The 15498-nt window shown below is 40.7% G+C and overlaps 1 protein-coding gene across 2 annotated transcripts in view; it reads right to left on the reverse strand.

Moving 5' to 3' along the window:
- TSPAN12 (tetraspanin 12) overlaps nucleotides 1–14818 on the reverse strand; it is a 77226-nt gene extending 62408 nt beyond the window's left edge. The window contains exons 1-2 of one of the 2 annotated variants that reach the window (XM_042468555.1): nucleotides 14627–14818; nucleotides 11878–12029 (exon numbers count right to left, since the gene is read on the reverse strand). In XM_042468555.1, coding sequence (XP_042324489.1) covers nucleotides 11878–11943 — 66 coding nt within the window. In that variant the 5' untranslated portion in view covers nucleotides 11944–12029; nucleotides 14627–14818. Of the gene's footprint in view, nucleotides 1–11877; nucleotides 12030–12446; nucleotides 12480–14626 lie in introns of those variants that run through there. The other variant, XM_042468556.1, reaches the window with a different exon arrangement.
- Between the last annotated feature and the right edge of the window lie 680 nt (nucleotides 14819–15498).

A 15498-nucleotide genomic window follows, 5' to 3' on the forward strand; every position in this document is an offset into this window, starting at 1 on the left:
CCTCTTAAGAAAATAAATGTACTGAATCAGATCTATGGCCCATCCTGTCTCCAACACTGGGCAGTTCCCAAATGCTAAAAAATTACAAATGCCAAAAAGAAAAGAGAAAAAAAACCTTCATGAAACACTCCCTGCTTCTAGTACACTCGCAGTATCTGACAGACTAATGCTGACAGGACTTCTTCAGTTTGATATCACATGTCCCTACCATATTAGCTTCTGTACACATGTTTCTGTTCCCCACAAGCTTTTCTTGCTATTCCCTCCATTCATGTTTGATTGTCTGTTGTTGTTATTGCTGGTTGTGTGCCTTCAGATCATTTGTGATTTATGATGGCCCTAAGGTGAACCTATCACAGGATTTTCTGAGGCTGAGAGTGTGTGACTTGCCCAAGATCACTCAATAAGTTTCCATGGCAGAGTAGGGAAACAAATTCTCATCTCCAGAACTGTAGTCCAACACTCAAACCATTGCACCATGCTGGCTCTCTTAACTATCTAGTACTATATAACTCTGCTCATTTAAAACCTTGGGACATAGTGGTTTCTGAAGAAATCCAGTCATTTTTATATTATACAAGATGATAAGCACAGTGCTTTGCTCGTGCTTCCCTTCCAGAGTTTGATTTCCACATGCTTCTCTCACAGAGCTGACAAATTACAGTACGTACATAGGAGGCCCGTTTTTTGCTGGCTCCCTGAGTACATTTTAAGAACAAAATTGAACACCTTGCCTGTAGTCCACCACAATGTCCATTTCAAATCCTTGAAAGCACAGTTATATTTTACTTAAAATGCCTGAATGGCCCATTTTTCCTGCCGTAATAAACACCATATATTATAGCCTGCAAAAGAGGTATCTTCTATACCACTTTACTTCATCTAACAAATAATTTTAAAAGCAACTACCACTTCTGAACTTGCTATAACAAGCCTGTGTTAGAACAATACAGCAACTGAGCCCTGATCAAAGTACCAAGTTTGGACTTGTCCTGACCAAATGGTTGTTGATGGAAAAGCATTTCTAAAAGATGACAATTTTTTGCTCCAGCTATGTGGCAGTTGTCACACACACACAAAAGAGAAGACACAATGCTGACATGAGACATAACAATATTAAAAAATCAGGAAGGGACCACTTCAACCACCCAGGGTTCTCTTTCTCTAAAACTTAAAGTGACCATTGTGTGACCTTCAAAAAAAATTCGAACGCTGCCCAAGTTACAAGCTCCATTCTATTACTAGAGTTTTGGAGTGGGATAAATGTTGTTCAAGAACCACATGTTGTAATGATCTGAATGTTGGACTAGACCTCTGGGAGACCAGGGTTTGAATTTCCATTCAGCCATGGAAACCCACCAGATGACTTTGGACAAGTCACACTTTCTCTGCCTCAGATGAGGGCTATGGCAAATCCCCTCTGAACCAATCTTGCTAAGAAAACCACATGACAAATTTACCCCAGAGTTATTATAAACCAAAAATGACTTGAAGACACACAAATATAACAAAAACAAAAGTTCTTAGCACACATAAGAAAGAATCTTATTGGTTAGTTTCAGACAGAATAGACTCATTGAATCAATTATTGAAATAGAGAGTCAACACATAGGTACAGCCCACTAAAGCAATAGGGTACTCCAGGTGGGATTAATAACTGGATTTAGGCTTACATGCGTTAATTGAATTACTTACTACAGGCCAATGTATTTGTGTTATCAGCAACAATTTTATGAATGGCCAGTATTAATAATGTACAGTAATTGTCATTGTCAGTACATTCCACATTTCATTTTCCTCTCATATAATGCTATCCTCAATTACATATAAGGTATAAGTTTCTGTGCACAAATATGCATGAAATCTTAACTCAAAATTCAGGTATGTGCATACACATACATACATATACATACATGCATACATACACATACACCCAACTCTGCAATTCTGAATAAGCATTCATGCATCTTACACCCAGTTGCTAATCCTAACTAAAGTAACCCCTTTAGTCATTTGGATTTAAACATGTAGTGAATTCAACACCTGAGTCAATGCCTTTGCTTTAGATGACATTAGTAATTTGACTTAAGCCCTAATTTGTAAAGCAGAGCTGGGATTTATTTATTTAGTTATTCATTTATTTTGTGGGATTTATTTCTCTCAAAATGAGATTCAAGGCAGCATTCATGTAGCCCTACAAGCATTGCTGGACTGCAGCTCCCAACGGCTCTAGCCATGTAGCCAATAGGAAAGAACACTTGGAGATGCAGTCTAATAAATTATGAAGGGTAGCAGTTTTCATCCCCACTTTACAGTGCCACAGACTCACTGTTCCTCATAAATGAGAACTGATGATAGCACTCCATGTATGGTTGAGTTTCCTATACCAGTGTTTAAAGTATGGCCCAGTACACTCATAATGCTTAACAATAGTTTACAATGAGCCATGACTTGTCACCTTCAGAACTGAATCAAAGTATGAAGGTGCTGCTAAGAACCTTTCCCATAGAGGGTGTCCACATCTGCCACAGGGCCCTGAAGAGCCTACCTAAGTTTAATAGCACTGCTCTAAGCAATACTGGCCACTGTTCTTAATTTTCTTCAAAAGTCCTCAACAGTGGTCCTAGCTCAGTGGGATCGTGGTAATTTAAAGAAGTAGCAACATCCACTAGCTTACAACAGCTTGAGGCAGGCTTCACTTGTAGATCCAGGGTACTGGGCAGTTTAATCCTAGATTAAATAGTCAATGCCAATTAAACAGTGACAGAACATTGAAAGCATCAGTTCTCTTGTCAAATTAAAGGCCACTTCCACTTGTGGATATACCTGCCCTCCAGGCTTCTCAGAGACTGGGCAGGTTGACTCTTCCAATAGCCTCTTCTATAGAATCATAGAGTTGGAAGAGACCACAAGGGCCATCCAATCCAGTTTTTTTACAGTAAAATAAAGATAAAAAGAACATACTTTTGACCAACAGTAATCCATAGCATACAATCCAAAGTCTGTCCACCATACAAAGTACATACACTGAGTATTAATCCCTTCAGTGTCTTTCTGATTATTTGGGCTGCTTTAACATCCTTTAAAATGTTCTATACCAGTGGTAGCGAACCTATGGCACACGTGCCAGAGGGGGCACTCAGAGTTTACCCTCATGAGGTACACTCAATTTTGGGGAACCATTACAGGAGTAATAAAGAGTGCTGGACTGGGATTTGGCAGATCCAGTCTCCACAGAGCCATCAATTCATTGGACCAGTCACTCAGCTTGACCTATCTGAAGTTATTATCTCAAAGTTGTCAGGGGAGAGAATGCATGCACCATTATGGACTCATTATAGTATGGATGGGAAATAAATGTAACAAATAAATGATAATTAAACATGTCTAAGCAAATTCAAGAGACCATAAGTTTTGAATACTAAAGGTCACAGATTCAATCCATGGAATCTCCATATGAGGCTAGAAAAACTGTCACAAACTCTGGAAAGAGTTATCAGACAGTATCAACAATACCAGGTTAAATGGACCAAGAATCTGACTCAGATTCCTATGTTAGGAACAGTTAGAATTGCAGCCTTATGAACACATTGCCTACTTTCTTGTCCCAGGAGGACAGAACCTTACATTGATGTGCACAAATCTTGACTGGCACAGCAGCTGAGCACATCAAGGACACCTATGCCCTACAGCGGGAGTTATGGGATCTGGCAGTAGCAATCAAAAGGGAAGATTGTTCAACAGTAGCAGAAAATGACTTTGAAATAACTTGGATGGATTCAGGCTTGGGCATCTCAGAGTTTAATGGCTCCACAAAGATTAGAACCATCAAAGCCTGAAATTGTGGCCAACACCCAGGAATGCTTGTGCATGTGCAAAAAGCACTTCCATGCTTGCATGGGTACATGAGTTATTTTTTGCTTTGGCACAGTCTTTTGTCCCTGGTGGGGAGGCAAGAATAGTGCACTGGTCTTAAGGTGCCTTTCAGGAGCTGCCACCAAAAAAGGAGAGGAAGATGAAAAGTTCCTGTGTGTATGATGCTTTGAGATCTGCCCTGTAAGTACAAAAATAGCAAATGGGTTTTTTTTTTCTTTAAGAAGCCTGTGTAGATTGTACCCGGGTCAAGTATACCACCTAAAAACCCAGATAATTCAAAAAAGCTTCAAGAAACATCATGGGTATACATGAATGCCACGACAACTCACACACATGGAGACATCTATAATGTGTCCTGTTTCATACTGTACCATGACTTTTAATACAACATTTGAGATTTTAGCAACAGAACATTCAACTAAGCTACATGGTGTTGTATGATTAATTGTGTTGGGCTAAGATTGAGGAAACTTCCACTGAGACTGGAAAAACCTGGGTTCAACATCCTTCTTAGTCATGAAGTTCACAGGCTGATCATGGTCCAGCTCTTTCATGTAAGGTATAATATAATGTTACAGATATTCACTCATTCTTACACAGCCCTCATTTCCCCACATTTTGCTGTATTACCTGGCATTGAAATGGCATTAACTGGGGTAAACAAGTGAGATACACAAGATACTCAACAATGTGAAAGTACCAAATATTTCTCATGTGGCATAAGAGTTAAGTGAGGGCTAGCGTGGTGTAGTGGTTTGAGCATTGGCCTACAACCTTGAAGACCAAGGTTCAAATACCCACTCCGCCATAGAAACCCACTAGGTGACCTTGGGCAAGTCACACTCTCTCAGTCTCAGAGGAAGGCAATAGCAAACCCCCTCTGAACAACAACAACAAAAAACTCATGATAGGTTCACCTTACAGTTCCCATAAGTCAGAAATGACTTAAAGACACACAGTAACAAGTGTTAAGTAACAAAATAAACTGCCACTTATTAGCTGCAGATATATTCATCCCATTTGTTGTGACATGCCTAAATAAGCTCTGGTGCAATCCATCTTCCCCCCCCCCCAAAAAAAAAAGATCACCTAAATAATTTGAGTCCACTACTGTGCAATTCCAGTGATACATGTTCTGAGATTAAATAAATCTGTTTCTGGGAGGCCCAAAGAGTTTGTCGGAGAGTATATCTAAACAAATAATATCAAGGAGGCCAAGGAGAAATCCAAACAAGAGTTAATTGATGGAGAAGCACCAATCGAGGTGTGTGTTTTTTAAATCCCTAAGTATGTATATCTCATGGAGCAATGTTAAATTTATTCTTATATAGAAAGAGTATGGTTAAACTGAGATTTTGCCTAGAAAAGGTAATCAACCAAAACTCAGTGATCAGATAAGAAGAGGATTAATCAGGGAAGCAACCAATAGGCCAATGGTAATTCTGAAAGAGTTGGAGAGTTGATGGGAGAAACTGGCCATAGGACAACTATCCCCCAGACACGCCACAAAACTGGGCTTTATGGAAGACGGTTGAAAAGAAATAAATCAAGATTTACTCCTGAAATAAATCCAGATAAAAATCCATATGGGATTGCAAAAGGCATGTGGGTGATACAACAAACAAATGATGACTTTTCTCAACTGGTGAGACCAAAATTTTCTGGTCCTTTCTGGTCCTGCTACTAAATGCTACATGTAGCATAAAGCCAACTGAGAACCCCATTGGTATGAAGAAGCATTGATGGTGGCCGCACCATGCTGCAGGGAGGCTATTCCTCAGCAGGAATTGGGAACTACAGTAGTCAGGAATGAGAGTAAGATGAATGGAGTCAAAAATGGAACCTAGATGTCTTAGAATGTCCCATTAAAACACAGGCATCAAACTGGATTGATAATCTCCAGTTAGAGTTGAAACTTGCTATTCATCAATAGTCCTCATCCAACCTGACAGTTCTGGAGCAATTTTGCAAACAAGAATGGATAAGCATTGCAGGATCTGGGTGCACAAAGCTAACAGAGACTTACCCAAGAAGATGTACAAGGCTGTAATTGCTTCTATTAAGGAGTGAATATATATGCACCCAAAAAGTATCTGTTTCCTTGTTTGTGCTTAATTTTTGTTCACATACTGTGGCTGTTTCATAATGCTGAGAACCTTCTGTGCATCCAGTGGAAACTATGGCAATTAAATCCATTCAATTCCTGGTTGTAAAACAATAAAATGTTTTACATTTTAAAATGATTTAACAGCATCCCTTACAATCAGTGAACAATAAAATGTGGAAAAGTTAAGGGCCAATACTTTTGCAGGTAAATAGTATAAAATGTGCAGCTTTGCTATACTTTCTCATTTGTTATGTTTTTAGAGTTGGCCCTCTGTATCCACAGATTCTTTATCCATGGATTCAACCATCCACAGCTTGAAATAAATAAATATTTATTTATTTATGGGACACCATTTTATTATGCGAAAGTATTTAATGAGACTTGAGCATCCACAGATTTTGGTATCCACAGGGGATCCTGGAACCAAACCCCAGTAGATACTAAGGGCCCACTGTACATGCTTTTAAAAAAAATTAAACTTATTTAACTATTTTTAAATTGCTGTTTAATATTATGATTGATTTTAGCTGTATTCTGTTATAATTTGTATTGTAAACCACTTTGGGTTCTTAATTGGAGCAAGCTGAGATATAACTTAAATAAATACATTACAATGCAATTCGACAACGGAGTCCTCAGTTTCAGAAACCCAGAAATCCAAGCACTCAGCTAATGGAAAGTCTGTCCATTACAGATCCCAAGCACAAGATTTTACAGTGGAAATATAAAAATTGCTTTGCTGCTGACATAACAGTCAAAGCTGCAATGAAGGGGAGAAGATGAAAGCCAATTCCAAGTCTAGGATTTTTTTTAAAAAAAAAATTACTGCATTTGGAAATTCTACCATTTTATTTCACTAGTAATGACTTTTTTACTTTTCTACCTAAGTATATGTACTGATTCAAAGATATAGCTGTGTTATTCTGGAAAATCATTATGCAAGGAGATCTTGTACCACCCTTGAGACTAAGGGGAGGTACAGATGGGTGATGGAATGCCGCCCCTTTTCATCACGGATTGGGGCTACAGCAACTACATGCCGCAACCCTGTTCCACCCTTCGGAGGATGCAAAAAGGAGCGGCAAAATACAACTCCTTCTTGTACCCTCTAAAGCGCCCTTGGAGCAAGCTGAGATATAACTTATCTGCTGTGGTGCAGCATGATGATGCCCGTTCTGTGCTATTTGGGCACTGCGCTGGAGGTCCATCATCATAATGCACACCACTTTGGCTGCAAAATCCCTGTGCGCCAAAATGTTGCCTGGGTGGTGGCATATGGGCTTGGACCTCACCCTGTCCACAGGCTGGCACAAAGTGCCTGTCTGTATAGCCCCTAACTGAAAGAAGTTGGTAGCATGAGCTTTTGTATACTTCTGCCAACTTCCTCAGACACATGCATCTGAGGAAGTAGGCTGAAGTCTATAAAAGCTCATGCTACCAAATTCTTTCTTTCAGTTAGTCTCAAAGGTGCTGCAAAATCCCTTTGCATTTATGTACTGATGGTAGTTTACAATTAAAATGGAAAATTCTATCAGTCTTTGTGGTTGAAGAGCAGAATATAAATACTTTCAATAAATAAAATAATTGAAAATAACTGCATCATACAAGGTGAAAAGTACAAGTTTTAATTTTTACTGTGTGCTAAAACAGGCATTCCCAACAATCCTTCCACCACTACATTGACACTGTTGTCATTAATGAATTGCTTTAGGAACAAGCCAGGTTATTATTTAGCTTAATGCTACTAATTTAGCATAACTGTTGAACATTTGTACACTGTAAGACCAGGACATGAATACAAGACTGTCAAGTATACTGCCATCTTTGCTGAACTACAAAGCTTATGTGTTGCCTTGATGAAGTCTCTTTCTCTCTCCACCCGGGCCATATATAGTTGCTGTAAAGATACATGAGAAGTACTGTAATGCAGTTTGTAGTACACTGACAAGTGTTTAGCAGTCTTATTAATTTCAAGTAACAGTGATCATAATCCCTCCACTTCAGCAAACACCTAGTGGCACTAATATATTTATTGAATGAATTGTACCAACTACCCATTTTAGTATATAAATAAAATGAAAAATAATTCTCAAATTGCAGCACATAGTAAGTATGATTTTATTTTCCCACTCATTCATGGATAGTGTAAAATAGTGTTTTAAACTTATTTGATCTATTACATTCATTTCTCCTGTTTGTCTCAAGACGTATAGATAGATAGGTCCAAAGAGGTTTACAAAACCATCACAGTAAAAATCACAAGTGAAACAATGAAACAATCATAGATAGACTCAGAGGTGGGAGGAGTGAAGTTCGGAGGAAGGAACATTAACAACCTAAGATATGCATATGACACATTACAACAAAGACCTGGAACAAGTGTTGAAAGAAGAAAGTGCCGAGGTAGGATCAATGCTGAACACCGAGTAAACAAAAATAATGACCACAGATGATCTACAAAAATTAATGTTAAACAATGAAGAAATTGAAATAGCCCAGGAATTCTCATATTCTGAATTGGATCAAATGTTGACCACAATGGAGACTGCAGCCAAGAAATTAGAAGAAGACTAGGAATGGGGAAGGACTGGACAGGATCCAAAAGTGTAAAGGTACAACTCTGACCACCAAAGTGAGGATTGTTCAAGCCATTGTATTCCCCTTTACCATGTACAGATGTGAGAGCTGGACAGTGAAGAAAGACAAAAAGAAAGAAAATCTACGCACTTGAGATTTGGTGCTGGAGAAGTGTCCTGAAAATACCGTGGATGTCCAATACGACAAACAAATGGACTCTAAAACAGATTAAGCATGAGCAATCTCTGGAAGCCAGGAAGACTAAATTGAGGTTGTCATACTTTGGCCACATCATGAGGAGGCATGAATCATTGGAAAAGACAATGATATTAGGAAAGATAGAGGGCAGTAGAAAGAGAGGAAGACTACATACCAGATGGTTGGATACAATCAGAGAGGCCATGGGCATGAGCCTGTAGGACCTGATCAGAGCAGTGGAAGACAGGGGACCTTGAAGATGTCTCATCTACAGGGTTGCCATGAGTTGAAGTCAACTTGAGGACAGTTAACAACAACAACATTTGAATTATTATTTTAAAAGCAACAGCAGCAATGACAGCTAAATTTGAGGTCTAAAGCAAACCAGTGTAGGGATCAAAACCGTGTAAAAACTACCTGATAAAGTCCCAATCTAATTTCAACCTTCAACAAATCCGCTGAATCAGCTACTGAACAGTAAATTAGCATTTATGTAAACCCTATTGATTCAATAAGTATATTCTAGTTGGGTCTAGCAACTAGATTTAGGTCTAAATGCCACTTCCCTTGAATTGCAATCAACATTTATACATCACCAAAAGATTGTAAACGTATCAAAACTTCCCCAAAGGGATAACACAACAGGGCACAGATTAGCATAACCCTTTCACAAGTTAATATATATTTACAAATAATTTTAATTATGTTAATTTAGATTGTAATACACTACATGTTAGCATTGCAGAGAAGATTGTGACTCAGTGATCCATGTGCCTGCTCTCTCTGCAGTTTAAGTGCTGATGGTCAACTTCAAGGCCCCTGCTCCCCCTTCTTAGGGGTCTTCATTTTTAAACCAAACTTTGGCAGGACATCTCTTCAAACAAAAACAGATGCCTTCAAATACAGAACTGTCACATAATCACATAATCACTCTAGACATGTATGGGGAACTTTTAAAGTTTTGGTGTGGTAAAGGATCTGTAGGTAGTCCCAACGCAACTCAGTCAAGTACCTACAAAAAGGCAATTGATTTAAGGCAATCAATTTCAGAGTAAGACAACTGAAGGGACAGTAATAGTCTTTCTTATACATAGGGCCCAGGCACAATATCATGTATTGATATGGAAGTATCAATACAATATCTTCATTGTGGACGGACCCTTTTCAGTGTCTCATTGCTATGTTTTGGAGCGACTGGGTGTTTTTTGGAGACAGTCACATGCAATACAGTATATTATAGTAAACTACAAGTAACATGAACTTAACATGAAGGACTATGGTAAGATCAACACTATTCAAAAAGTGTCAGTACAATTCAGAACTAGTACTGACACTTTCTGAGTAGGAATGATGTCACCATAGTTTCTCATGTTCTGTTTAGAATGCTCTAAATAACCTAAAGGTACCAGATCTCATCTGTTCTTGAAATCCAAGTAGGGTCTGACCTGGTTAGTTCTTGGACAGGAGAATGCCAAGGAATACCAGGTGCTGTAGGCTATATTTCAGAAAAAGGAAGTGGCAAAAACATCTCTGAGTATTCCTTGCCTGAAAAAATACTATGAAATTTATGGTAAGTCAACAAGAGACTTGAAGGCATGTCTACACACACACACTACTCAGAACAGCAAAAAGGTGATTCAAACTACAAATAATGCTTTGTTACTGAAAGGCAATGTAGAAAGTACAAACCTGTGTTTCTTTTTTATTTCACTTTTCAAGACTGAAATGGACCTGTCTTTTGTATGACTTCAAGTGGCCTGTCAATTTATGACTATCCCATGGATTTCATAGGGTCTTCTTAGGCAAGAAATACTCAGAAGTGGTTTTACAAATTCCTCCAGTTTTCTTTTTTTGCTATACTGGGCAATCTATATTCTATATATATTTTTTGCACTACAGCTTCCATAATCCCCCTCTTAATTTGCTGCCAAGGGCTGACAGGGAACTGTAGGCCAAAATCAGATGGAGGATCACAGTGCCCACCCTTTAGTTAAGGAAATGCAAGGCATCCTGAACAAGCTAAACCCCCAACTCTTGTGAGGTAAACGCCACCACCACTTCTGAAATTAGTTTTTAGTTTCCCAGCTTTCATCCATCTATCTACTGACACCAGGCATTTGTCCAGTACATCTATTGTACCAGAAGTCTCTGGCAAGAGAAGGAACAGGGCTGGTTGAAATCATCATAGTAACCACCACACGCTAGCACTTTTATGCAGATGTTAACTCATATGTGGATGAAAACTCTACTTTCTCTTTTAATGAGCAGTCCCAATAGCATAAACCGATTTTTTTTCATTCTTTGATAAATAATCCAAATAAATTAACAATATCATAAATGAGAGAAGGAACACAAAAATATCAGATGAAAATATATTCACTGCTTGTTGTCTGATTTAAGCAGACAACAAACTCAGGACTGCCTTTGTTTCTGTAATATCCAGTGTTGCAGTGGAGCCAGGGCTTGTAGGGTCATAGCTCCAAGACTTTTGTGATTAGTAGTGGTGATGCTAAACATCACCACCACCACCACCAGGCAGCCCTGTTCTTAAACTCTCCTCCCCATATAAGCTGGAAAGGAAATGAATAGTCTCATTTATTATACATTGTTGTGAAGTTGTAATGCTGTAATCCAAAGTGTTGTGGGAGAGAGGGGCATGACTCCTGAATGGATCGATCAAGATCCATTTTGTAAAGACTCCCTCCTGGCAAATAAGAAAAATATTAGAACTGTTTGGTTGGTTTGGATCAGTTCAGCTGCCTCCATTTGTTTTTGGAGTGTCACTTCAGGGCCTGCCATAACAGTCCGTGCTTCAAAATATAGCAACACACCATTAGTACTATGCAAAACAAAACCTAACTTTGTTTTTGTTGGACATTGCCAGCCTCTAGTTATTAAGTATCCCGCAGTAATCCTTAAGACAGCCCACTATTCATTATACAGATAAAAAAAGAAGAGATTTTACACCCAGGAGGGAGGAGGGAAACAGAAAAATAATCCCACTGAATTAATGGACGCTTAGCTGTGTCCTCTCGGTGCAGCATCTGAACGTGAAGGAGCCTGAAATTTGAGCTGGGCCAATGCCACCTGCTTGTCTAGAGAAAGACGTGGGAACTCACCCAGAAGAGCAGATTGAGGGCATAAAGCAAACAGCGCAAGCACTTCACCGAGTCTTCTCTGGCCATTGTGAGCTCTGCTCAGTAGAAAGCCCCATCCTCAAACTTGCTACATCCTCTTTCCAACACCTCCAGGAAGGAAAACTTAAAGCAATCTGGAGAAAGGAAAAACAGGAGGACAAGAGAGCGGGAGAAAGAAAGAAAGAATGAAATTATTCCATTGATGACAGAAGTGCAGTGCAAAACCAAACCAACGCATGGAAAGAGAAACATGAGTTTCTCATCTCCGCCTGAGTATCTTTCTAGGAAACTGCTGCTGGCTGTGGATGTTTCAAGTGTCATCTGAAGTGTCATTTGAGTGGCAAAAGGGACAGAAGCAGTTCGGGGAGGGTCAGAGAGAGCAAAAACCAAAACACATGCATTGCTCGGCACTGTGCGCAGTATGTCTTTCCAATCTAAAACTCAGGAGAGGGAAAGTTTCTGGTTCTGTTGGCATCCAGTCACACAATGTATCCCAGCTGGCATCCCTCTGTTTTATATTTATGAATCCACAAGAAGAAAAATGCACGCACACACACACACACACGTTTCTGCCCCTACTCCATTTTAGACGGAAGTGCTGCCCTGAATACCCACACCTGCTTAGAAAGGGAGGGAAAACTTTGTGCTTTTATTATTCATTAACTCACTTGAGGGAGGCACTTGCCACAGCAGAGGCATTAAAATCCAGTAATCCAGAAGAACAGAGGGGAGTGCCCGCCCTCCATGGCACAACTGACTTATTTAGGGAGGGAGCTTTATTTTTATTGCCACTTAGATTCCAAAATTCCAAAGTGGTGTACTTTGATAAAACATGAAATGTGCCCAATCTGCAGATACACAAATTAATGTACACAGACACAATAAACATGTATGTTTATTTATACAGTGGGACCTTGGTATCCGCAGGGGTTTGGTTCCAGGACCCCCTGTGAATACCAAAATCTGTGGATGTGCAAGTCCTATTAAATACAGTGGCATAGTAAAATAGTGTCCATTCTATAAAACGGCAAAATCAAGTTTGCATTTTGGAATATATATATTGTTTTAATATTTTCAAGCTGCGGGTGATTACAATTTTAAAATTACAGTAAATAAAATATTTTTTAATTTGTTTCCCGCCTCTCTATCAAAGATAATCGAGGTGGTTTACATATTTAAAACTCCATACAGAATCCCAAAAACCCCTTCCCTCCCACCCCTAAAACAGAATTAAACAATAAAATATTAAAATAATCTACAAAATTAAAATAATCTACAATAGAGTAATCCGATTAACAGAAACAACGTAGGATTAGGCACAAGGCAGTCAATGGGGTAAATATATTAGATGTGTGGCCAGGATTGTTATTTGGGGAAGGGCTGCTGTAAGAGATCTGATTAAATCTGTGGATAAAAACATCTGAGTATGAAGGGCCGACTTTAAATTCCTTACCTCTTCTACCTGATGCTTAAATTTGGGGTTTTTAGGGGGGGAAATATTGTTTGGACACACACATGCACATTTCCATCATACTTTCTAAATCTAGGATGCAATCCCTTCTATCCTAGGAGCTGTCAGATGGCCACAAATATAACTGAAGGGGTTGGGAGGATCAAGGGTGGGATTGGAGTCAGGAAGGGAGCCAAGAAATACCAGGCAATGTTTGGAAGATGTAGTACTGTGGCTTGCCCAGGAAGGATGGCCATTGAGTTGCTCACTCACTTGCCCAGCCTGTCAGACTCAACCAAAGGCTTTGACTCAGTCCTTCCCTCTGCAGAGACCAGGGCATCTACACTGTAGGGATAATGCAACTTGACACCACTTTGAGTGCTGCAGCTCCATCCTATGGGATGCTGGGATTTGTAGTTTTACAAAGTTGTCGTTTCAAAAGGTTTACAAGGGCTTTACCCTTCCCTGCCAAAGGGTGCTGGTACCTCAAGGAACTACAAATCCCAAGATTCTCCTAGGCTGGAGCTGTGAGAGTTCAAAGTACTGCCAAACTGCATTATTTCTACAGTGTGGATGCACCCTAGTGACACCCCTGCCCCGGCTTACTACTTCCTCCAGGCATGGGGCTGAGTTTGTAATGGGGTTCCATACATAGATCAGTCGGTAGGAAATGGAGCACTGGAGTTCTGCGCTGCAGAAACCATGCAGCCTGGCACCACTTTCATGGCATCCTGGGATCTGCAGTTTCACAAGGTCTCTCCCGAAGAATCTGTAGGCTGGAGCCCTGGCAACTGATCTACCATTGATCAGTTGGTAGGAAATGGGAGTTTCCTGGAGTTCTGCACTGGAGAAACCATGCAGCCTGGCACCACTTTTAGGGAATCCTGGGATCTGCAGTTTCACAAGGTCTCCACCCTTCCTTCTCTGCCAAAGGGTGCTGGTGCCTCACCAAACTACGGATCCCAAGAGTCTGTAGGATGGAGCCTTGGCCAGTAAAGTGCTGTCAAACTGCATCACCTCTGCACCCAAACTTTCTCTCTACATATAGGGAAGCATATTATATATATGGGGAAGCAGAGACAAGCCAGCAACTTTATTATTGAGAAAAGTTTTTCCAAGTGTCCAGGGCTGGGTTATCACTTATAGTCGTGTCAGAGAAGGAAGAAAGAAGAGGAGGAGGAGGGGGGCCAAAATGATGATGATGATGATGATGATGATGATGATGATGATGATGATGATGATGATGGGGGGGGGTGTCCAGGAACGTCTTGCCAGACTTACCTCGTGGGTTTGTCCCGCAGCCTTGACATGCCTCTGCAAGCAGATCCTCCCAGGGAAGGAGAAACCAAGTGGGGATCCAAGCAGGCAGGGAGCCTGGCAGTCAGGCAGGTAAAGGGAAGGTGGAGTCAGAGCCCTCTCTTTCCTCCTCTCCCAGCCGGGAGGGTCTGCTGCTGCTTGGCCAAGGGCAGGCGCCACTGCTGCCCCCGCCCTCCCCACGCATGCTCCCTCCCTCCCTCCTCCGCCCTCCCTGGCCTCAGACTCCGAGGGGTCTTAGAGTCCGCTGGGCAGCAGCAGCAGCAGCAGCACCCAAGGCAAGCAAGCAAGCAGCCAGCACTCCTCCTGCCCCCCTGGGCTTGGATTGGGCCAATTGGCTTCCTCCTGGGGCCCTTGCCTCTTTTTGTAGCCAGGAGGGAGTAAAAAGGAAATCTGCAACAGTAACTGGGTGTGAAGGAGACCTAGCCAGCAGGAAACTATGTTGCCCCTGGAGCCAAGTACTGTACAGCACCCTCCAAAAACCAACCTCTCAAGGGATACCTTTGGAGGCCCAAGCAACAGGCACAGAAAGGCAGGAGGCAAGCTTTTGGAGCTCCACTGGCTTCTTCATCAAGGAAAATGTACATTATACATTTGCACACTTTTGGAGCTTCACTGGCTTCTTCACAAGGCAAAATGCACATTATACATTTGCAAGCTTTCAGAGCTCCAATGGCCTCTTCTTCAGGCAAAATGCACACAATATTTGCACACTTTTGGAGCTCACTGGCTGCTTCTTCAGGCAAAATGCACATTATACATTTGCAAGCTTTTGCAGATTCACTGGGTTCTTCATCAGGCAAAATACATTTGCAGGCTTTCAGAGCTCTGCAGGCTTC

The sequence above is a fragment of the Sceloporus undulatus genome, chromosome 5 (genome assembly GCF_019175285.1).
Source record: "Sceloporus undulatus isolate JIND9_A2432 ecotype Alabama chromosome 5, SceUnd_v1.1, whole genome shotgun sequence".
Taxonomy (NCBI): domain Eukaryota; kingdom Metazoa; phylum Chordata; class Lepidosauria; order Squamata; family Phrynosomatidae; genus Sceloporus; species Sceloporus undulatus.